Source organism: Bos taurus, chromosome 11 (assembly GCF_002263795.3).
Source record: "Bos taurus isolate L1 Dominette 01449 registration number 42190680 breed Hereford chromosome 11, ARS-UCD2.0, whole genome shotgun sequence".
NCBI classification, from domain to species: Eukaryota; Metazoa; Chordata; class Mammalia; order Artiodactyla; family Bovidae; genus Bos; species Bos taurus.
In genome coordinates, this window is record NC_037338.1 from 27349408 (window position 1) to 27371960 (window position 22553).

The 22553-nt window shown below is 54.7% G+C and overlaps 1 protein-coding gene across 3 annotated transcripts in view; it reads left to right on the forward strand.

The window, feature by feature from the left end:
- Window positions 1-8443: 8443 nt before the first annotated feature.
- The window catches only part of SIX3 (SIX homeobox 3), a 41559-nt gene continuing 27449 nt past the window's right edge, over window positions 8444-22553 (forward strand). Inside the window, exons 1-3 of one of the 3 annotated variants that reach the window (XM_010809999.4) lie at window positions 8444-9371; window positions 17006-17807; window positions 19616-19775. In XM_010809999.4, the coding sequence (XP_010808301.2) occupies window positions 9317-9371; window positions 17006-17807; window positions 19616-19775 (1017 nt within the window). In that variant the 5' untranslated portion in view covers window positions 8444-9316. Of the gene's footprint in view, window positions 9372-16999; window positions 17808-19615; window positions 21057-22553 lie in introns of those variants that run through there. The other 2 variants (XM_059891516.1, NM_001193124.2) reach the window with 2 other exon arrangements.

Below are 22553 nucleotides of genomic sequence, written 5' to 3' on the forward strand. Positions count from 1 at the left end.
CCTGGTGCCAATGGGTATTATTCAGTCCTAGACATCAGTAACCACAAACTGTGGTCTCTCAGCCCGAATGAGGGGAAAATACAACACTAAATGGGTGGAGAGAGCTTAACATGCTAACAGGTTAACATGGTAGATGGGCTGTCCAAAGGAGAAAAGTTTAGAGGAGTTTATTATTAGGCTTCTAAATAATTCCACTCATTTATTTAAATAAGCACTTTTGAATGCCTGTTTATGTAAGACCTGTCACTATATCTTAACTGTATAGTAATTCTGTTTATAAATCATCCTCCTCACCATCTCATGTCATACTCAACCTTCAAGGCTTCAACACAAAGCCCACCTCTTCCAGGAAGCCTTCTAAGATTTCTCCCATGCTTCCCTCCTGTGGGCTCCCAGACTGGACACCCATAAGAACAGCACTGTTCTGTGCCATCCTGACCTATCTAAGTTCCTCTCCCCAAGATGAGGATTAGCTCCCTGAGAAAAGGGTCTCCATCTTATCACTGAGATGGTCTCCCTGATACGCTCTTTGGAATGAGATTTAAGAGAACTGAAAGCAGGGTTATCTTTCACCCATGTTAAGATTTAAATGACCTTAGTTTAAATATGGGCTTCCCTGGTGGCTCAGATGGTAAAGAATCCGCCGACAATGAGGGAGACCTGGGTTCAGTCCCTGGGTTGGGAAGATCCCCTGGTACCCACTCCAGTAATCTGGCCTGGAGAATTCTATGTACAGAGGAGCCTGGCAGGCTACAGTCCATGGAGTCACAAAGAGTCGGACACAACTGAGGGGAAACAGCCTTCTCTTCCTTGGCTATTTGATGCTGGGGAAAGATACAGATAAGGGAGAGGCAAGTGGGAAGCCCATCTAGATAATATGTGCTTTCTTGAAGTGGAGGCAAAATCAGACTTGTTCATTTGGGATGAATAAGATGAGTCAAATTATCCAAATAATTCTGTAGATCTGGCCTTTGAGGCAAGCCTCATCCTTTTTGATACACTTAGCTATTTAAAACAATTTTCCCCACCTTTGGATCAAATATGCTTTAGAAATTTGGGGGCTGATACTTTGTCCAGACATAATGGGATAGAAATGGCGAGAGTTCACTTTTTTTTTTTTTCTGAAACTGCCAGCACTAAGTCACCAAGCTTCCTGCTTAATACAGTGACTTTTGTTACTGCCCTCAGGGAAAGTTTGCAGTGTAGGAATCAGTACACTTTCCCCCCTTTATTGTTGCCCGAGTAATCACAAGAGAGATAACTTGCCCCCACCAACATAACACAGTGAACTTTACTATTGGAAAGCTAAACATTTTTTGTGGGGTTTGCAAATGTTGATGACTTTGGCAGAGAGATTTTCTTTTTTTAAATCAAGAATTCACGTATTCTCTTCCTTCCTTCTGATACTTGCTGTTTTCATATGGGTCTTTTGGGGAAGCACTTTTCTAACATTTTTTCAAGCTTTTAAATGCCAGAAGTCCACCAATGCCGGCAGAATCCAACATCAGGCCAGAAGAACCTATGCTTCAAGTTGCTTGGTTTAACAAGCTCATATAACTATTATTTTTTTCCTATTGGGCACTTAAAAATATCTCACCTAATTCAAAATAACCCTTCCTTATCATCCCAAACATTTCATTTCAGTTCCTGTAATATTTACTTCTTTCCATACCCAATTAGGGAAAAAAAAATCTGCCCCGATTTTAGGAAGAAAAAAGATCTTTAAATTTTCTGACTGTAAGAATGGTTGAAAAGTTTCTTTCCCTTCTCAAATCAGCATTCAAAAATATTTATACATCCATTTACTTCTGTTGTGAGAACAGGATTGCCGCTTTTGCTCAACGCGAAAGGTTTTTGAAATGACACAAACCTGTCTGTGTGTGTTTCTAGAATTAATACACTTGTATTCATTGAGGTGGTGGGCTTTCCAACTAGGGGGATCCGCCTCGGGAGAAGTACCCTGCCTGGGGAGCATTTAAGGAAATGTTAATATCCAAACAAAAGCAGTATTACCATTGCTATCCACTCCCTCCCCCAGAGGGAAAACAATTAATAATTTGCATATGCTCAAGACACAAATTAAAGACAAAGGGCCCCCTCACAGACTGTGGTAACTATGCAGCCCTCCGCAAGCTGCACAGACCCAGCCCTGCACTGCTCTTGCTCCCAAAAGAATAGCATTAAGCTCGGTAACTAAAAATAGTGGTTCTGGCCCCTCTGGCCCATTCCCACTGTAGAACCGCATTTCCCCAATGAAAAACATCTTCCAATTTCACCAGAGCTTCTAGGCAAAAAAAAAAAAAAAAGTATAGTTTCCAAGGGGAAAAAATACGTATATACTTTGCCCTTTTTATTTTAATGGCCAAACATTGTAATGCTAGCTAAACAGAAATTCTTGTCTGTTAATAGGTTTCTTTAGTTTGTAATAAATAGGAATGCTAATGACTAAAATTTGGTATTTGGTATGCATTAGCTTTTGTGAGCTTTTCTTTCCAGTCCTCATTGACATGCAATATGGCAAGCTTCCTTTGAAACATATTTATAAAATAACTACAGTATAATTAAACCAACAAAGCCATCTTTTAAGTAAGCTTAATAGCTCAGTTTTTTTTCACCTGGGCAAAATTTTATTTTAAAAAGAAAAATAGTTATGCTTCAATCCCACTGTATATTTTATTCTGTGCATCTAATATTTCCTTTGCATCTACAATCTATGCATATCTAATTCTTTTTGACAACTATGATTATTAATAAACTGCTCATGAAAGATATGCTTCATAGCTTCTTCAACAAGAATAATGTTTTTTTGTTAATGGAAATTGTAACATATCTTGACAGATACAATATATAAGATCTGCTTTTTTCTTAATTGTTAATATTTCTGGGTTGAATACTCAAGGAGCGGATCAACAGATATGGCAGGTAATAATCAGAGTGGATGCTATTTTATACAATGTAACTAAAAATATTTTAATGATTTAAAAGCAAGAGATAAATAAAAGCAATTATGTTTAATTTTGCTTTCGGTGTGCGAACAATTTTTGGTTGTTGTTGCTGCAGTTGCGGGTGTGTTTAATAGAGGAGGAAGCTCCGAGCGCTGAGTGATCGGTACCGACGCGGCTCTGCCTTCTTGCAGCTGAAGGGTCCTGCAAGCCGCCCTTTCTCTGCTTTCAGCGGTTTCAACGTCCCTCCAAGAGACGCAGGGCCCCGGCTGAATGCTAATTCATAAAACACAGTGGTTCAAGTTCACCAAGTTTTCCTCAATTTTGCAAACTGTTCCTCTTTCGCTATGCCTCAAGATTTAAGACCACGCGATTTCCCAAAAAGAAAAACTCAAAAAGACACCAGGCGCCGACGGGAGCAAGTGGAGCGGGGTCTGGTGCTCGCCCGCCCCTGGACTCCTGCCCACCCGGCTCTGCCCCACGCGACTTGGTCCTTCTCTCCCCAGACTCCGTCCTCTCCGCCCCAGGCCTGCCAGGCCCCCAACTCCCCCCTGCGCCGAAAATAAACACAGTTGACATCAGTTTATAATCTTTATTTGAAACTGTTTCCAAGGCTACAAATTACCGTGCCTCCCATGCAACAGGTACCTCCGAAGCGGTATCATTACAGATTAACCGTAATGTGTGGGATTAGAATAAAAGCATAGGGATTAGGTAAAAGGGGGGACGCCCGAGAAATAACGCCCGAGCGCATCTCGACTCAGAGGCAGCGGGTGGAATCCTCGTAGACGCTCGCTGCCCTGGAGCCGCAGCTCCTCCGCTCTCCGGCCCCGGAGCGGTCAGGGCCGGCGGTGCCCGAAGGGCTGGCGGGGCCAAAGGCTGGACGCCGGGAACGAATGACGGGGTCGCCAGGTTCGGGAGGACGAAGAGTTGGGAGGCCGCAAAGGCGGGGGGGTGGGGGGCGCGGGCTGGCCTATAGCCCGGTTGGGGGCCGCGGGTAGCACAGGGCTCAGGGCACCCTTCGCCGCGATACGCGGCGCCTGGAACTCGGAGAAGAAAACATCACGCCCACAAGGGGTCACAGGTCTAGAATGTTGCCCACGCCGCGTTCAAGGTCCAAGTCTAGAGGGTCAGTCCTCGTGTAACTCCCGTGCCGCTGCCACTCTCTGCCTGGCTGGGGCAGGGGGACGGGGCCCGGCGGCAGTGGGGTGAGTGGCGGCGGCGCAGGCCGCCCGCTCCCTTCCGAGACCAGGACTTGGGCCTCTGCCTCCCGCCAAGGCCATGCGCCTCATTCGGCTACCTCCCCGGCCTGACCGACCCCTACCCCAGAATTTCAGAAAGACCGCGAGCTCCTTCTCCGCGCTTTGCGCGTTTGGAGCTCGCCTCGCTGAGCCCAGCGGGACTCGGGCCTGCCTTGGGCCACAGCCCCGAGCCGCTGACGCCGCCCCGAGAACTGTTGGCGCGCGCCGGTGGAGGGCGTGGGACTGGGAAAAACAAACGGGGCCGGCGCGCGGGTTTGGGGTGGGGACCGGCTGGGGGCTGGAAGGAAGTTCGCGGTGTGGCCGCGGCGCCAAACAAAGCCCCCTTGGGAGCCCCGTCACCCCACGTTGACTCCAGGCCCTCGCCTTAGAGCAGGCCGCCCCACTCAGGGGGCGCAAGCCAGGACCGGGCCTCCGCCGCCGCCGGAGCCCGCGCTCTCCTTGGGTCGGGCAAGTCAAGCCCGCTGCCAGTCCCGAAGGCACGAAGGCCAGGTCGGCCGGCAGGGCAGCCTCACCCCGCCACCAAAGCCAAAAGAGCGAGGCCGAGGGGTGACTCCACGTTGATGTCCTCCGCCAAGAAGCGAGTTTGTCCCCGGCGCGCGCTGGAACCACAGCTCTGCCAGCAGCCCCAGAGGGGCCCAGAGGGCTCCCAAGTGTTCGGAAGTGGGCAACCAACTTCATCGAGACTTCTGCTTTCAAGAGAAGGGCCCCGGCTGAGGAGGCGGCGGGAGGGGACTGTTGCAAACAGCTGTTCCTCATACATATTTCATTACACAATCAGATAATGCGTCCCACCACCTTCTCAATTATTCACAGATAAACATTTTCAAGACGTTTTGACATCTGTCTTAGTGCCTGCTATTAATTTAGTAATCACTGTAGTTAAAAATGTATGGGATTTTTGCCGTCGGAGCACCTCCTCTCGGGCGCGCGGGCCCAGTGTTGCCGGGCTGTGGCTGGAAGCCTGGGCCCTCCGGGGGTGAAGACGCCTTTGGAGGTGAGACGGTCTCTCTGGCGCAAGGGCACTGTTAACGGGAGCGATTAAAGGGGTATCTGGTTATTTTTATTGTGGAAAGTGATGGTTGCCCCTCCCCCACCCGCATAGACATCCCCCGCCCCCGACACACTTTCCCGCCTCAGCACTGGACTGGACAACGAAGTTCAGCCCTTTGCCCCGGGCAGCGGAAATGGTTTGCTTCTATCTGCGCGGCGGGTTTCTCGTAAGGAAGACGCGTGCAACTACAGTTGGCTCATTTGGGACCAAGGAGAGGGAGAAAGAGAGAGAGGCTGGGACGGGGGAGGGAGGGAGGGAGGAGAGGAGCTCACGATCGCTAAGAACTCATCACAACAAAAAACTCTAACAACACAGTGCACCTCCATTCCAGAGGTCACAAACCTCCCTAGTTTTACCCTGAGCCCGGTGGCTGGGCAGCGGTGACAAGGGCGTTTAGGAAACACAGAGAAAAATAAATTCGCTCCAGTGAGTGTACATGGGGCATGTGGGGCTATGAGAAAACGAGCTGCTTTTCTGCTTGAGTGATAAATGCTGCAATGAGCTTAGCTATGTAACCGGAGTTTTCTAAATCAAACAAGCAGAGTTTGGAGAATCTTGTAGAATTCATTGGTAAGTAATAGCCAACATCTCCAACTCTAAAATGCTGATTGTTATTTATTATTGGGAGAGAGACCAATAATTATTCATTATTGGTCTAAATAAACTATCCAAAGAGGGGAGAAAGAAATGCCCCAAGGGAAAGGAGTTTGCTTCCACATGTCCTGAATCTCAGCTACAGGGAATGGAAGTTACACTTCGGGTGTGGGAGCAATGGTCCCTTTATTCACCCCCACCCCTTCTGTCACAGTCTCCTTCTGAGGTACAACAGCAGGTGGACCCTTATTAGGGAATAAGGAAAAACAGACCTGGAGAAAGAAAAAGGTCTTGGAAGAAACTGTCCTTCCAAGAAACATTAACAGACTTTAAAGTGATTCACTCTTTATTGTTCAAAACGACTCTTGCTAAAATTTCCAGGAATTAAGTATAGGGGGAGAAGGGGCAGAGTGTTTGACCCCAAAAGGGAAGACATTCTTTCCTACTCAGATCCCTACTCTACCCTCTACATTTCTAGGGCAACTACATCTGCTTCAACCTGTCCTTCCAGGTTTACAGGATGGCTCATCTCTTTTTCACAAGAGGAACCTTCCTCTACCCCTTGCAGGATGTTATCTACTTGCTAGCCCAGAAAACCCTCTTCCTCCCTCCCCATCCTATTTTAGTCTAAAAGAATTTTCCAAGCGAACCCTCTACTTTTAGAGAGAGATTTAGGGAGGGAAGTGAAGTGGATGTAAGGGCACCATTACACCCAGGGTGCTAGCCTCTTCTGCAGGAAAACCATGGTGGCTACTATCTGCAAGGTTTACTGGGACCGGGGCAGGCAAAAAGCTGAAACCACAATCAAGCCTGTGCACTTGTCTTTTGGGAGAGCTACTCTAGGAATCCCCCTTCCTGACTTCCAAGTTGACCAGGACAGTAGGTTCTGTTTGGAACTGAGCAATAGGGAGTGAGAAGTTGCCAATATCTCACCAAGAAAATCAGTCTAACAAACCAAATAATTCAGTTTGCTTTGGAGTGTTCTTTTGTGGATTTTGATATAAAGGGAATTGGGGTGGAGGTGAAGGCAGGAGAGTATGCAGCTAGCTAAGGCTCTTTTTAACGACTAAATTTGGCATAAAGGGAGACAAGGGGGCAAAATAAGGGCCTCCTGGCTTCTTGAATCCTGGTTGGGGCTGAACGTTCCTATTAGAAATCTCCCAGCTTTTGAGTGAAGGCGTCTATGCTTTCCACCCTATCCTTCAGAACCCAATCTCATAAACCAATAGTAATAACAAATAAATAATCCGGGTCAAAATGAATATTTTCTGGATTGCCCTCTTCTGGGGGTCTCCAGCCCAGCTTAGAAGAAGGTGAAAGGATCGGCTTTGGGGTGGATGCGGTGCTCTTTCTAGTCTCCAGCACTTGATCTGGAACATTTCACCCAGTCTGCTTAACAAAGTTTCTCCTTCGGGGAGCCAACGTCCGTCTCTCTAGCAGGAAGCCCTTGGCCTCGCGTTCCGCATCCTCATTCGAGCCACTCTCCCTGTATGTGGCTTCCTGCACACCTGCCTGTGGCTGGGTTCACTCCGAGCGCGGGCACTGCGGCTTTTGTCTGCATCTGCACAACTGGGTGTGCACCCGTTCATTCAAATAATACTGTCTGTGGACATTTCTTCCCCCTCCCTCAAATCCTGCTGTTAGTATTCCTCTAATTCTCCTGTGCATTCGGGTACAACTGCATGTACGTTCCGTGTACAGTCAGGTGACTCAGCTTTAAGCCTGAGCTCCGACGTATGCGACCCCCTGAGTCTGCGTGAAGAGGAGGAAGTGTGCAAGTGTAAATTCGGGGCTTTAGGTGGGGCTCGAGGTTAATAAGGTTTTCCGGCCCCAGGGCCTTCTAGGCCTCTCTTACACCTTACGTCTCCCCATCTTAACTTTTCAGGAAGAGGGCGATCCTCCGAGGATCCTGCGCCTTGTTCCTTGGGTGGGGGGGAGGGGAGAAAAGGGTCGAAACAGCTTTTGGGATCTCTTTTGGTCGATTTTGGCCGGGCCAGGGCAAATGGGAGTGGTGGGGGAGTCCGCGAAGTCGCCTGGAGGCTCGCGACTGCACCCCTCCACTCAGGCCACCAACTGGATCAGGGCGCCCCGGGATCCTGGGGACCTTTTAGGAACCAACAGTGAAAGTCCAGGCGCCTCGAGGGTGAGTAATCTACGTCTTTGGGGGCGAAACTTTCTTCCTCGGCCTCCTCCGGGGACCGGCTGTATTTGTAACTGGGAGCTGGCCTGGGACCGCCCCCTCGGCCCCTCCTCCCGCCCCCACCTCGGCGCTCCAAGCTCAGCCGGATGCCGGACCCTGAGCCCCTGCCACCGCCACGCACCCTAAAGGGCCACGCCATCTCTTAGAGTCCCTGGAGAGGCCTAAGGGCCTGGAGCGGATAGGAAGGGTACCAAGAAGGGTGGTCAGGGTCGTGCCGCGACCGCCTTGCGATGTATCCCTCCGCCGGGCGCCGCCTTGCTGGCCCGCGCGTCTTCTAGTCCCCGAAGCCGGCGGGAGCGCTGGTCTCTAGCGTGCTGGGATGGGAATGCGGGTGGCTAGCACGCGACTGGAAGCTGTTCTCGCAGGGATGGTGCGGGGACCGGTGCGTTCCTGGAATCCTGTAGATGTGTTTTCTCGTGAGTGTGAGAAAGATGAGTATTCGCGGCTAACTTCAGGTCAGTTTGTTCGTGAAAGGCTGTTGTCAGTGCGTCGGCCTGTCTCCTGCGCATTCGCCCAAAGTGAGGCCACCTCTCTCCCACTTTCCATACAGCCTCCCAGGCTCGGCCAAAGGGCCAAGACCCGGGGCCCCTGAGGCCTGGAGAGGTGAGGGTCTTGCTATGCGCCCCCGGGGTTTTGATCATGAATTCCAAGCTGCCCAGGTGCCCAGACTGGGTCAACCTAGAAAACCTACGTGGGAAAGGGGGACTCGGAGAGCTATCCCCACGTCCAGTGCAGGGTGAAGTCCCAAGCTTGAGCACTGGACCTGCAGACCTGGAGTCTCACTGCCGACCCAGCCGGGGATCCGGATGGAGTAGTGCTGGTACAGGGTGGAGGTGGAGATGAAAAGAAGGGAAAAGAAAAAACTACACTGGGTGGAGATGGAGTTGGGCAGCTTCTGAAATCGCCGGCTTTTCGCCCTGCTTTGGGGAGGTGCATCGGGCTGCGCCGTTACCACCACCCCCCCCCACCGGAAAATAAAGCTAATGATGTAGTAATTTAGGAGGGGGTAAGGGGCTGGGCGAAAGGAGGAAGGATGGGGAACACGCGCCCCAAGAGCGAAGGCAAACAGCTGTGCAGGCGCTGCCCGCAGCTCAGGCTTCCCAACAGGTTAGCTAGACAGGGATCCACCCGGCATTTCGCAGGAAAGGGTGGGGGTTGGGGGGAGACTGAGCGAGAGGGGGAGAGAGCCTCACAAGAGGACAGAGGGAGGGAGAGAGATAGGAGCCAGAGCGCGCGCCGCGAGGTTTAAAAGGAGACACACTTCCTAATGAATATTTATCCGCCGCTGCTTCCTGCTCCCGGCTTCCCTTACCTTTCCACAGGTAAGATCCTCCCTGCTTCCCAGCCCTGGGAGGGGTGGGGGTGCTCCCAGCTCCCCCAGTCAGTCTCGGGGCAAAGTTGGAGGGGCGGAGGGGTTCTTGGCAGCCGAGGAAAGGGAGTAGGAGGGCGAGTCCCTCCCGGCTGGGCTGGGGCGCCGGCGCAGGAGACCCGGCACTGCCAAGGACGCGTGCGTGGGCTACCTGTGTGGAGTGGGTGCGAGTGCGTGTGTGTGAGAGGGAGAGGATGTGCACCCGCGGGCGCGAGCGCCTGTTTCCCGCGCGCTCTGAGGACATTTTTCTGACTTTTCACTCGGACGCTCCGGATTTCTTGCCTTTGCCTTTCTCTGCTTCCTTCTCCTCCTGCTTCTGCCCTCTCCACCTCCCCCACCCTGTCCCCAGCCCTGGCCCCTGAGACGCTCCTCTGCGGGCTACTGTATATAGCTGGCGAGTGCTCCCCCGGGGCTGGATCCCGATCTCTTATAAGAGAGGGTGTATAGGTGGGTTTCTGTCCCCAGTCCCCCCACCCCCCCCCACACACACAAAGGCCGCGCGGCCACGGGGGCCCGGGTCCCCTTCCAGCCCGCTACACTCTGGAGGTGCTGCGGCGCGTTCCGCCACCCACACGCCTCGGGGCACCGAGGCCCACGACCGACCTAAGGGTGATCGGGCCCGCGGGTCCCAGGTGGAGCCGTCCTGGGCTGCAGCTGGGAGCCGGAGGGACCCCGGGAGAGAGCGCCACTCAGCCCCTCCCTCACCTCCTCCTCCCGCCTTCGCCCGCGGGAGGAGCAGCAGGAATTCGGGGCTGCCACGGAGGGGGGGGGGGGAACTGGGAGGGGAAAAGGGAAGGGGGCCCGGGGAGGAGCTGGTGCTAGAACCAGAATTCTTAAATGGACTTACTTGGCCACCTGTTGAGAATCCATGTGGGGTCGGCCGGCTCCGGAGCTGCGCGTGGTGGACACACAAAACCAAACGCCCAAGTTGGAAAAAGAAAATTATTTCTCTGGCCATGCCTGGCGCAGCCAGCCTGTCAGGCTCGCAGCTCGGCAACAGGGTCCGGCGGCTGCAGAGCCAAAAGAAACTTTGCCAGGTCTCTAGCCACCCCAGTGTCCCCCTCATCCCACGCCTCCTCGGTTCCGAGGCCGGGAGCTGGGAGCCCCCGGACTCGGCGCTCAGGGCCAGCACCCGCAGTTCGGCTTAAGCCGGGACAGGCTTTCTAAGCCCTGCTCAGAAGTCAAGAGCAGCAGCGCCGCCGCCTCCTCGCGGCCTTTCAAGACGCGGTCGCTCCTTATTCTTGTGCCTCGGCCTCTCTGGTTGCCCCGGGACAAAGCCCCTGGAGCCCGGCCGCTCCCTTCCCGCTAAATCCCCTTGGGGTCAAGGCGCTACCAGCACCCGGCCTCGCGCTTCTCCTGCCAGCAGTGTGGCTCTTAAAGACCGCAAACCTCCCCCCCAACCCCCCCACCCCCCGCCACCTCGCCCTGCGCGCTCCCCCGACCCCCGCCTCCCCGCCCCTCTCCTATGGATCTAGCCCCCCACGCCGACGCCTCAGGTCCCTCCTGTCCCGACCGAGGCCCGCGGACTCCTAGCCCCCTCCTCTCGCCTCCTCCCCTGAGCAGTTGGTGGGCCTGGCCTTGGGGCCACAGAGCTGAGTTAGACCCTCCGCCTTAGGACCCCTTTTCTCTCCAACAGCTTCAACTCCTCTCCTCCCCGCTCCTACCTTTGGCCTTTTCATGGATCAAGGCCCCGGTCACTGCCTTGCCCAGGGGAGAGATGATTTCTAAAACTCATCAGTTTGGGCTTGAATTAGGAGGTCGTGGAATGGAAAAAGGGGCGGAGCATGCCAGTTGAGCTGGGGGAGAGAAGTGAAGAGGAGCAGACCAGATGGATTCAGAAGGCTGTGCTATCCCAAGGCCTACCTGGCCTTTTGGCAGAGGATGAGAGCTGGATGGAGCCACTCATTCCTAGAGATGGCCATTCTGGAATGGGTTCCAGAGGTTACCAATCTGGCCAGCCCATGTGTGTCTGAGAGATTGTGGGCATGGGGGTGGGGGGAGGGTAGGCACCTCCAGAACGCCCAGAGTGTGGACCTGAAAGCAACCTGCTTTCCAAGCTTTGTATATTAATCCCCCCAAAAGTAACCCTTAAAAGCCCAAGAGCTGGGTGAGCAAGGAGGGGCCTTGAGTAACAACTGTCCAGGGAAAGGGGCATCAGGGGAGAGAGGGGGTAGAGAGGGGAAGGAGTCTACTCTTTCAAAGTCTACTCTTCGAAGCCCAACTGCTAACAAGGTTCCTGACATTTGCTGGTCAACAATGTCACTTGCCCCACCAAGAAAAGAAGTAGATGATGCTTTAGTCCTCCTTCTTTCCAGAGCTCTCCCTCTCTTTTTCTCCTTCAGGCCTATTTTATTCTTAGTCTCACCCTAGCAGCGAGTTGATCCTGTGCAGAGTGGCCTTTTGCCTAGAGTGCTTTTTTTCAGGCCTCCTGGAGACCCGATGTGTGATGAAAGAAAAAAATCCGAGACATCGTGACTAGGATTGGGGACAAGAACAGGGTGCACTGTGGTACCTTGCCTTTCCTAGTGTCAACTATCATAACATTTGACTGTGCTTGAGGTCTGTGGATGGTGGGAGCAATGATGGTGTGCCCACCCCTTCTTAACTCCAAGCCCTAGCACACCAGTTCTGGCTGTTACACCCGGGATCTCTGCAAAAAAAAAAGTAGGCAGCCTCCTGGGCAGTGGAGACCAAAGGAATTTGGAGGAGGAAGGAGATGGAAAGCTGACCCTCCACGGGCATCTACTCTCTGCCACGCCAAGGTTAGTCCACTTGCAGTTCTTTAAGGAACTGGGGTGACTGATTTGAAATTGACCCTCTTGAGAAATGTTGGCAGTGCTTTCCTTAGGCTACAACCAAAGGCCACAAACCATCCCCTGGCCCCCCACCCAAATCTCCCACCTCTTCTCTTGTGGCTGGGTAACCACAGCCACCTAGGCCTTGTTTGTGCCCACTCTCCTAGGCCTGGCAGTGGGAGGTGCGGTGGCCCAAGACAGAGCCAAACTTTTCTTGTTTGAGGATGTGGGGGGCAGAGGGGCCTTCGGCGGGCGGTGGGGCTCATTAGGCAGAGCGGGGTGCCGAGAGGTGTGCGCCGCCAGCCGGGAGGCCGCCTTTGAGCGGTCGGGGCGGCTTCATTAAGCGGCGCTAACAAGGCATACAAATGCCGGGCCCAGCAGCTTTCTTGCAATGTCGGGGCCTTAGCAGGGCGCCAGGCTAATGAGGGTCACTCAAAGGGGCTGATCAAATATTCAAATTTCCCCGCACGCCGGGAACTTTTATGTATGGAGAAAGTTGAGGCAACTGAGCTGTGTTTACTGTCCTGGTCGACAATTACTCGGAGCGCGGGTGCCCGGAGGCTAAGGAGGGGCGGGGGCTCGGGAAGGGAGCAGTTGTTGTTGTTGTTGTTGTTTTTCATTCAAAGGAAAGTAATCGGGGTCCTTGAAGGGCTTCGCGGCCTCCCCGCCTGCGTGCTGCGCTCCCCTGCGCCTTCCTTGGCCGTCGGCGCCAAGCGCCTCAGTTTGCAGCTTGCGGGGAGGCCCAGACCACGGGCCAGCTTCCGCCTCCCTAAATCTTGGGGGCCGGACAAGCGTTGCCCCCCAAGACAAACTGGCCTATGGAGATGAGCGAGGTCAAGTGGGTGCCGCTGCCCCAGCCCTCGGATCTTCCTCTCTTGGAGGCTTCCAGACCCCTTGGCTTTGCCGGTAACAGAAACTAGGAGAGCGTGGGACTCTCTTAGACACCTCTTCTGGTGGAGTTGAGACTGCCTCGGTTGGGAATGACATTTGTAAGTAAATGCCCAGTAGGTCCTGGGAAGAGAAGGCTATCTTCCAGCCCAAAGGCCCTTTCTCCCCTCATCACCTGTACTGCTGTCCTTCTCATCGCCTGGGTCAGGATTAAGGCAGAGACGATGGTGACAATTTTGTGACCTCGGCCTGTACTGGTGCCATATCCCAGATCCCGGAGTCTGAGCGGCCAGAGAGCAGAAGACACCTAGAGACTCCGCGGACCGACCTAGCCATCCAGATCGCCCTTCTCTGAAAGACCCAGGGAGCCGGAGGCCCCTGCGCGCCACCTCCTCCAGGCGTCCCCCAGGCCCACCTCCCGGCTCTCGCGCTGCTCAGCACTTCGGATCCCCATAGCAGCGGGGCACACAGCCTGGGCCCCAGAACCCGAGGTCCTTCTCCTAACATCCCTCCCCAACGCCAGCGTCTAGGAATTTGGGAGGGGAAGCTCCGCCGCTCCACCTCCCCACCAACCTCCCATCAGCACCTTAGATCGACATCCTGCCGAGTCTGTCCTCCCAGCTCGGCCGGGAGCCAGTCCAGCCATCCGTGCCGCGGACAAGCCGCCCCGCCTCCCTCCCCAGCTCTCTGGACTCTCAACTTACGGGCTCCCGGCGGCAGGCGTGGTGCTTCGGGCCGGAGCGGAGAGCCGCTGGCAGCTGCGGGACCGCGGGGTGGGCTCGGTGGGCGGCGCGGAGCTCGGCTCTGCAGGGAGGCTCAGACAGCCCGGGGCTGCGCGCTCACCCCGCCGCTCCCGGCCCTGGCCGGGCGCACAAAGCTGCGCGCCTGGCTGTCGCCCTCCGCCCCGGTTTGCACCCAGCAAGCCGCCGGAGGGGTGCGGCGGCTCGGCAGGCTCCCCGGCTGAGGCTAGGGGCAGAGGTGCCGCCGAGCTGAACCTCAGCCCCAGTTGCTTCAATTCTCCTGGAGTGGCGACGGTTTTCGATTTCAGCGCTTTCGGCAGAGCCCGCGGCACCTGCCCTGCCTCCCTCCGGGGTTGGCCCAGCAGCGGCGGGGAGAGGCCGGGTCGCCCCAACCCGGAGGCGGGGGTTGCGGGGACTGGGAGGGGACTGGCTGGGTTCACCCGCCCGCCCGGCGCCTTGGGTCCTCGGTTCCAGGGATGCAGTTTCGGGGTCACGAGCTGTTTTCAAAAAGTTGAACACAATATTCGGAAACCCACCCGTAGGAATTCTCCCCCCACACGCGGCACAATACCCACTCCCCTCCCCTTTTTCATTCCTTCCTCCCCCGCTTCCTCCTCCTGCCCCTTCCCCCTCCCACCCCTCAGCCTATAATCCTTCCCCGACGAGAGAAAGGAGAGAAAGGGTCGGGAAGAAAAGATGAAGTGTCTGTTTTTGTGTCCCAACCTTAGGGCTCTTTCTGGGCCCGCAGTGAGCGACCGCCTAGAGCTTCTCAGCTGAGCAGAAAAGGACTCGAACGGGAGGAAGATTCACGGAGGGGAGAGATACATGGAGCCCCACAAAGTGGGGCTTGGCAGGTCTTCCCTTTGGGCGAATATTTAACTGCCTCAGTCAGCGGGTTTAAGACCAGCGACCCTAGCTGCCTGGGGGCTGAGTGGCCGGCGTCTACCCCTTCGCTCAGCCCACAGCCTCCCAGCTGCCGTGGAGCCTCCAAAGCAGCTTGCATGTCTCACCCGGGAAGCCTGGTGTTGGGGGAGTCAAGGCCTAAGGAGGCCAGAACTAGGGGTTTAGGGGCTGGGACACTTACAGCCCTAGTAGCGTTAGGTTTCCTATTTAAATTCTCTCACAGTCTGTCTTTCTCGCCTTCCTCTTTGAGATCTGCAAAGTGGTGTTGGTCTCAGTGCCTCACCCCCAGATCTGCATCGGAATGTAGAAAAGATCCTTTTTTTTTTTTTAAAGAAAAAAAGTTTTGAATTCCTCAATGATTTTTCTTCTGGAAAGGCAGCTTAGGATAATTATTTCAGCTTTATTGAGGGCAGATTAGTTGAAGTCTGGACGCTGCGTTTTCAATACACGTTGTACACGGGCCGACAATGTGGGCATTGTTGGCTACTGTGTGTGAACTCATTCAAAATATACACTTTTTAACACCAAACCGAGTCCTGTCTAAATATACACAGTGCTTAGGGGAAAGACATCACTGACCCCGACAAATCTGCGTAAATCACACTTCCCTAGTTACAGAAGCCTCACAAAGGGAGGCCCGGCTCAAGATGCTGATTACATGTTCTTTAACGCAACATACCTTAGAATAAAACCCATGCCTGGCCTGGAGGTTGCAGTGGCCAGGGGGAGGGAGGGCTCTCTTCATGTCATGGGCCTTTTGGGGTTTGTTTTAGGCTTATGATGTTACATGGATTTTTTTTTTTCTTTACTATGTGAGCAAACAAGCAATTTTCAGGCCTGCTTGCTTCTTCAGGGCAGCCTCCAAAGTTTGAGTGCCTTCTGGGGTTGGTAGCCAGATCCACTAGCCCCTTGGGGGTTGTGGGGCTACCGGGCATCTTGGGAAGGGGGAAGAGGGCTTTCAGTTGTCTCAACCCAACCTTCTCCACCACTCCTAGGGAGGCAGCTGAAACCTGGGGGAAAACAAAGAGGTGGGCCGCCTTTTATGATGGAAAGGGTACTGTTGTTTCTACTGCTATTTAAAAATATAAGGCAATAGGGGAAATCAAGGCTCCTTGACTGGAAACAGAATTAAAGAGAAACCAGATTCAATGCAGAGGAAGTTGGGGGTCAATGTGGCTGAAGATTTCAGACTAGGGAGGCCAGAGTGGCCTCCTGAGCCCTGGGTCCTGAGATCCGGCTCCCAGGAGCCATATGCTCCCCAAAATTCGAGATCCTGGGGCGCCGAGCCCGCGGAACCAGGGTCGGCGCGCGGTGGGCCCCATGATCTCATCTCTCCTTTCTTTCTCGCCACTATTAGTGCTCACATAGGCAGAAAGAGGCGGCCCGACGTGCACACCGTGTGCAAACCGTGCTGGCTCCGCTGCCCCTCGGCCTCTCCTTGGGGGCTGGCCCCCGGCCTTCATGCAGTGTGGGGAGCCTCTCACCTCCCAACAAAATCCCCCCGTTTAATTGCTCATCCCTTTTAACGACTGTATGTCCATGGCTTGTAAATTTTCTGGACCAGCTTCTTTGGGGAAGAGGGGAAAAGAGCTCAGAAACAGTGAGAAACAAGGAGAGAGAGGAAGAGAAGGGAAGTAGTGAGATTAAGAGTTGCAAAGATTCAAAAAAAAAAAAAATTCTTTCTCCCCCCTTCTCCCTTTTTCCCTCCTCTCCCCCTCCCCCCACCCCCCCACTCTGGCTAAGTGGTAAAACCGTCCTTACGTTCTCGGTATTGATTGGCAGGGCTGACAGTGATTGGCAGCGGTTGCCGTGGCAACGCTACAACGACACTCCGCAGACCAATAGAAAAGCGAAACAAAATGTTTCAATGCTGCACTCACTGTGGATTTAGGGGAGATATTATGAGGCTGTTGTCATTAGGGCGATTGCTGTGGAATCGCTGAATCTTGACTCGGCGGTGGTTGGCTCTCGCTCGCTCTCTCCCCCTCTCCCTCTCTCTGTCTCGGGCTCGCTCTCTGCGCGCGCGCACCGGGCCGCTCTCCTTCCTCCCTCTCTATGTGGCTGCGCGGGTGTGTGTGTGTGTGGATGTGTTCGGGGTGTGGGTGTCCCTTACGCCCTTCCTCCTCCCCCTCCTCCTGCTCCCCCCTCCTTCCCTCCTCCGCCTCCCCCCTCTCCTCTCCCTCCTCCTCGTCCCCATCGCCCCTCTCCTCCTCTTCCTCCCCTCTCTCTTCCTCTCCCTGAATTTTCTCCTCTCCTCTCAGGTCAGTCCATGGTATTCCGCTCCCCCCTAGACCTCTATTCCTCCCACTTCTTGTTGCCAAACTTCGCCGATTCTCACCACCGCTCCCTACTTCTGGCGAGTAGCGGCGGCGGGAACGGCTCGGGAGGCGGCGGCGGCGGCAGCGGCGGGAACGGTGTGGGAGGCGGCGGTGCTGGCGGAGCGGGAGGCGGCGGCGGCGGCGGCTCCAGGGCCCCCCCGGAAGAGTTGTCCATGTTCCAGCTGCCCACCCTCAACTTCTCGCCGGAGCAGGTGGCCAGCGTCTGCGAGACGCTGGAGGAGACGGGCGACATCGAGCGGCTGGGCCGCTTCCTCTGGTCGCTGCCCGTGGCCCCCGGGGCGTGCGAGGCCATCAACAAGCACGAGTCGATCCTGCGCGCGCGCGCCGTGGTCGCTTTCCACACGGGCAACTTCCGCGACCTTTACCACATCCTGGAGAACCACAAGTTCACCAAGGAGTCTCACGGCAAGCTGCAGGCCATGTGGCTCGAGGCGCACTACCAGGAGGCCGAGAAGCTGCGCGGCCGCCCGCTCGGCCCGGTGGACAAGTACCGCGTGCGCAAGAAGTTCCCGCTGCCGCGCACCATCTGGGACGGCGAGCAGAAGACGCATTGCTTCAAGGAGCGGACTCGGAGCCTGCTGCGGGAGTGGTACCTGCAGGACCCCTACCCCAACCCCAGCAAGAAACGCGAACTGGCGCAGGCCACCGGCCTCACTCCCACACAAGTAGGCAACTGGTTTAAGAACCGGAGACAGCGCGACCGCGCCGCGGCGGCCAAGAACAGGTCAGTGGCGGGGACCCCGCGGCCTGGCTACCATCTCCGGGGACGGGGAGGGGGAGATGGATGGAAAAGAGGCGTGAGCGGACAGGAGGCAGGAGGCGAGCGGCTGCCGAGCGCACGAGAAGCCTAGACCTCTTGGTCAGTTTGGAGAAAGTTTCCGCTTGCCTGGGAGCGCGGAAGAAGGGCGAGCGTGGACGTATGGGCTGTTTTTGCCCCGGAGGGGCTCTTGTCAGTGTGGAGAGTGTATGAGGTCCTGAGTGTCCATAACCTCTGGGTTGGGTCCTTGGGAGCCTTAGCCCCGCGCTGCACCCGCGCCAGCCTTATCAGCCCGGGATCCGGCTCTGGGCTCCGCTGGAGCCTGCAGACAGGGAAGGAAGGAAAGAGCTCCTTGCCACCTGGCTTTTACTTCCACGCACTGCAAAAACCCTGGGAGGAATCCACGAACGTCTGGGAGAGGAAATTGAACTGGGTCCCTGCCACAAAGGGGAAAGGCCGGGGTGGCCACCGTGCAGCAGGCCTGTTCCCAAGGCGTTGCAAGTTGTCTGACCAGCAACTGGAGAACCAGGCTGGGAGTGGAGGGGCCGTGGGTGTCGGTGCAGCCCTCCTGCCTTAGCCAAGGAACATGCCGTTGGTCCACTAAGTTAGGGAATAAGCAGAAACAGAAGTTGCCTTGCTGCCCCAGCAAGTTGGCCACAAAGTCACAAAGTTGCACTGGGCTTGACCTGTCAGCAGAGCTGGGCCTGGGGGAAGTAGGGAGAAAAATAAAGTGGAGAGACACTGGGGAAGGAGAGAGTTGGGTGAAACCCCGAGGGAAAGCCTGTATCCCGGGCCTGCCTGGGTGTGCCCTGGCCTAATGCACTGCAGGGAGCCAGGCCGCAGCTGCTGACAGCTGCCAGGGCTGCGGGTTGGGTGTGAATCCCTGGAGGGAGGGAGTGTTTTCCGGTTTAGGTGGCCCAGGCCTGAACCTTTGGCCCTCTCACCCATGCCTGTGGAGCCAATTTTTCGTCCGATGAGGGCAGCGCCCAGGACCAGGGGAAGGCCTCCTTGTGGGGAGAACTCCAGAGACACTAGGTACCGGCAGCCTGGAGGGGTGAAGGGGCAGCCAAAGACGGCTCTACAGTCTCCTCCTGCCTCCTCTGTCGCCCACTTTCTCTCTCGCTCCTCTTCCCCCGCTTTTCTGCTCCCAGCTTCACCATTTTCTCTTCCCCCGATCTTGCGCTCTGCTCAGGGATCCAGAGAGCAAAGCCAAGCGGTCCTCCACGGGAAGATCTCCAGCGGGCGAGCATCCTGCAGCTCTGGACTTGTGCTTGGGGGAGCTGAGGCAGGAGTCAGGGAGGGGACCTGTCTGCTCCAGGGACAGCCAACTGAGTCTGAAGAGTCCCAGGGGCTGGGGAAGTAGAAACATCCTGCCTCTCCCTGACTTCTGCCCCTTTGGGGCTGGGCCTCTTTCACAGCAAGCGCCCAGGCCTCCCCAGGAGGCCGGCCTGGGGTTGTACCTCTTCCTCCGAGGCCCGCCATGATTTAGGAAGCTTTGGGAGACCCCAGAGAACCCCGGGGAAAGGGAGACGGGAGCCCAGACCGCGCTGGGGGACGCTTTGCTGCGCTCGGGATCAGCTAGGCGTAGCAGGAGGGGGATGAGCGTAGAGAGCGGAATCAGGGGGCGGTGGCGAAGGCCACTGGGTTGGGGAAGGCGGAGTAGCACGGGGGCGACAGGCCCGGCTCCCGGCGGCGCGGGCTTGGGATGGAGGCTTGTCGGAACCGGGTCTTGGGGCCGCCGTGTCAGGGCGTGCGCCGTTTTCTGCCTCCCGCAGGCTCCAGCACCAGGCCATTGGACCGAGCGGCATGCGCTCGCTGGCCGAGCCCGGATGCCCCACGCACGGCTCAGCAGAGTCGCCGTCCACAGCGGCCAGCCCCACCACCAGCGTGTCGAGCCTGACGGAGCGCGCGGACACCGGCACCTCCATCCTCTCGGTAACCTCCAGCGACTCGGAATGTGATGTATGATACCCAAGGCCGCCCTCCTCCCCTCTCCCCGCTCCTTCCCCTCCTCCTCCTTGACTGCCTCCTCTTCCTCCTCCACCCCCAGAACAAACCGAAATCAGGATACACAATCATACACACACCTAAATACACACACACTTCCACTCCAGCCAAAAATATATAAAAACCAAGAAAAATAACAAGTTAAACGCAAACCATCAACAACTCCCAACCACCATCTACCACCACGGCCACCCCAAAGGACCGCGACAGCCAACAGACAGTCACAAGCGCTGATACGGCGGGCAGACAGCATAAAAGAGGTGACAATTGTATACTTTCTAGGACAAGCACCGCTTCTCCTTTCGGTTCCCACGGACCCGGCACCCCACCTGCATGACGATTTATTTGTATCTGGGAAAATACTCTCTCTAGTTAAAAACGATTAAAAAAGAGTCGACTATACAAAAACCGACCGCCACCACGACGACAAGACGACAAAAGCAAAACAGACAAAAAGAGAAGAAAAACAACCGCCATCTCCGTTCGGAATTTGTTAAAAAAAAAAGAAAAAAGAACTCCTCGAGAGGGAAATAGCAAATGTTTCTCGCCTTTTGTTGCGCTCTCTCTTTTTTCCTCTCTTGCTCTCTTTCTTTCTCTGTTTTTAAGTCCAAGTATTGGTCAAACAAAATGCAATCTTCTGTTTTTTGTTCAGCAGACAATCATTTTCTTGTTAAGCACCTTTTTCTCTCCACTCTGTCACTGCCTGTGTGGGTACTGGTTATAAATGTGGAAAAAGAATAGTTATGACTGTAACAGATTTTTATTTTTATTTCAAAATTTTATATGAATTATGTATATCTTAATGATCGGTCATTTTCCCAGTTTGTAATATATGTGTAGAAATTGCCTGTATATGATATTGCTTTTTCTCCTCTCCCTTTCTCTTTCTTTCTCTCCCACCTTTTTCCTCCCTCCCCACTCACCTGTCTCTTTCCTTTTTGGGGTTCCCCTCCCACTCGATGTTCCTGGCGTCAACTTGGCAGTCAAGGCGTGGCATGGTGGGCTGGGTGAGGAAGAGGGACCCTGTTGCTTGCAAAGCGGAGAGTGAGACTGTAGTATTCTTATGCAAAAGCTATTTCAAGTATTTCTTAGCTGCTTTGGAGGTATCTCTCACTCCCCGTAGGGCGCTTTTACTGTTATCTTAACTGCGTGTTTATCTATATGTAAAAACTTTCTAAAGCAAATACAGTATTCTCCATTTTCTTATCACTCCCGGGAGACTGGTGTTTTTGTCCACCACTGTGCCGCAGCCCTGGGGTGCAGCGGCCTGACCTTTGCTTCCACTCCCACTACGCAGCCACTGAAGCTGGGGTGGAATTTTAAGGCTGAATCTGAATTTTTTCCTGGAGAAGGGGAGTGGGTTGAAAGATGGGAACAGGCCCTTTGGAAAGACCCAAAGCCAAATCCTGAGAGAAAAGGCAGAGACGGCGCAGGGAGAGGGGTCTACGGCCAGTTTCTTTAGCACCAGATGCCAGGCCTAGATCCCCAGGAACTGTAGCCTTGTCTTGGCCCTGGTGGGTCTTTGGGAGCGAGTTGGCGTCTTTTGGTTGTTACTGCTTTTTTTTGTTTTTTAATTTAAAGGGGAAATATACAAGGTCGCAGGTTTTGTCTTCTTTACGGGGGGTGGAAGTGGGGGGACTACTGTAGGCTGGGTGAGGATGTAGTTTGAGGAATTGAGGGCCTAGAATCAGGATGGAACCCCTCCTTACCACCTGTGTGTGCATCTATGTGACTGTATGACTTGGCCTTATGGCTGTCTGTCTCTTTGAAATTTCTGTCTTTTGGGATCAACTGGAGTCTCTCGAACATTTCAGAGTTAGGTTATACTTTAAATGGAATCCGCCCTCTGCCCCCCAAATCTCTGCATTTTGCCAACCAGGTTCCTTCTGACCCCTAGCCTCCCGCCCTGCACAGGGTGGAGGGGTGAGGGTGGGGGCCCACGGCTCTCTGTGATAGCCTGGCTGGGTGCCTCTGCCACTCTGGTGCTCTGGGCCAGGTTGATCTGTGCCTGAGGAGGAGCCAAAGAGGTAATTTCTGAAAACTTGCCTTCACTTGAAAGTCCAATTTCCAGAGCAAGGAGGATTAAGAAGAAACGTGCCTGGAATTTTGCGCCAGTTTCCAGACTAATTTTGATTTCTGATTTCCTTTTGTCCCCATCCTCGGCAGTACCATGGCGTTGATGTGGGGTGGGCTTTGCAGAAAGGCGGCCAGGACAGGAGGTGACCTGGGTGCAAGTGGGGCCTTGTGCACCTAGGGCTCTGGCTTGTGTGGAGAAGGTTCCCCACCTGCATCCTTACTTAGAATCAGGACACTATGACCACAACCACCTTGAGAGCTTCCAAGTTCGGAGGCCTGGCATGCCAGTATCAGCATCTCTACTTGTGTTCACTGCCCGGGGGAGGCAGGGGGGAGGGAATGTGCCTCATAAAGTTATATTTCTGGCAGTAGTGGCCCAAGTGGTAGGCATCTGGGGAAAGGGCTGCCTGGATTCTATTCAGCTTGGGCCTCGGATGAGATGCACAGAATAATGTCTGGGGTGAGGGGCTCTGTCTCCTACTATCATTTTCAAATGGCCTGTCACATACCTGACCCAGACCTTGGGCCTGGAAACCCAAGGCGCGGCTGCTTCAGACAGTGTCTGGATGTGTCTGGATGGACCCTACCCAACAGACCAATTAGAAGTGATGGGTGGACAGAAAGACTGGG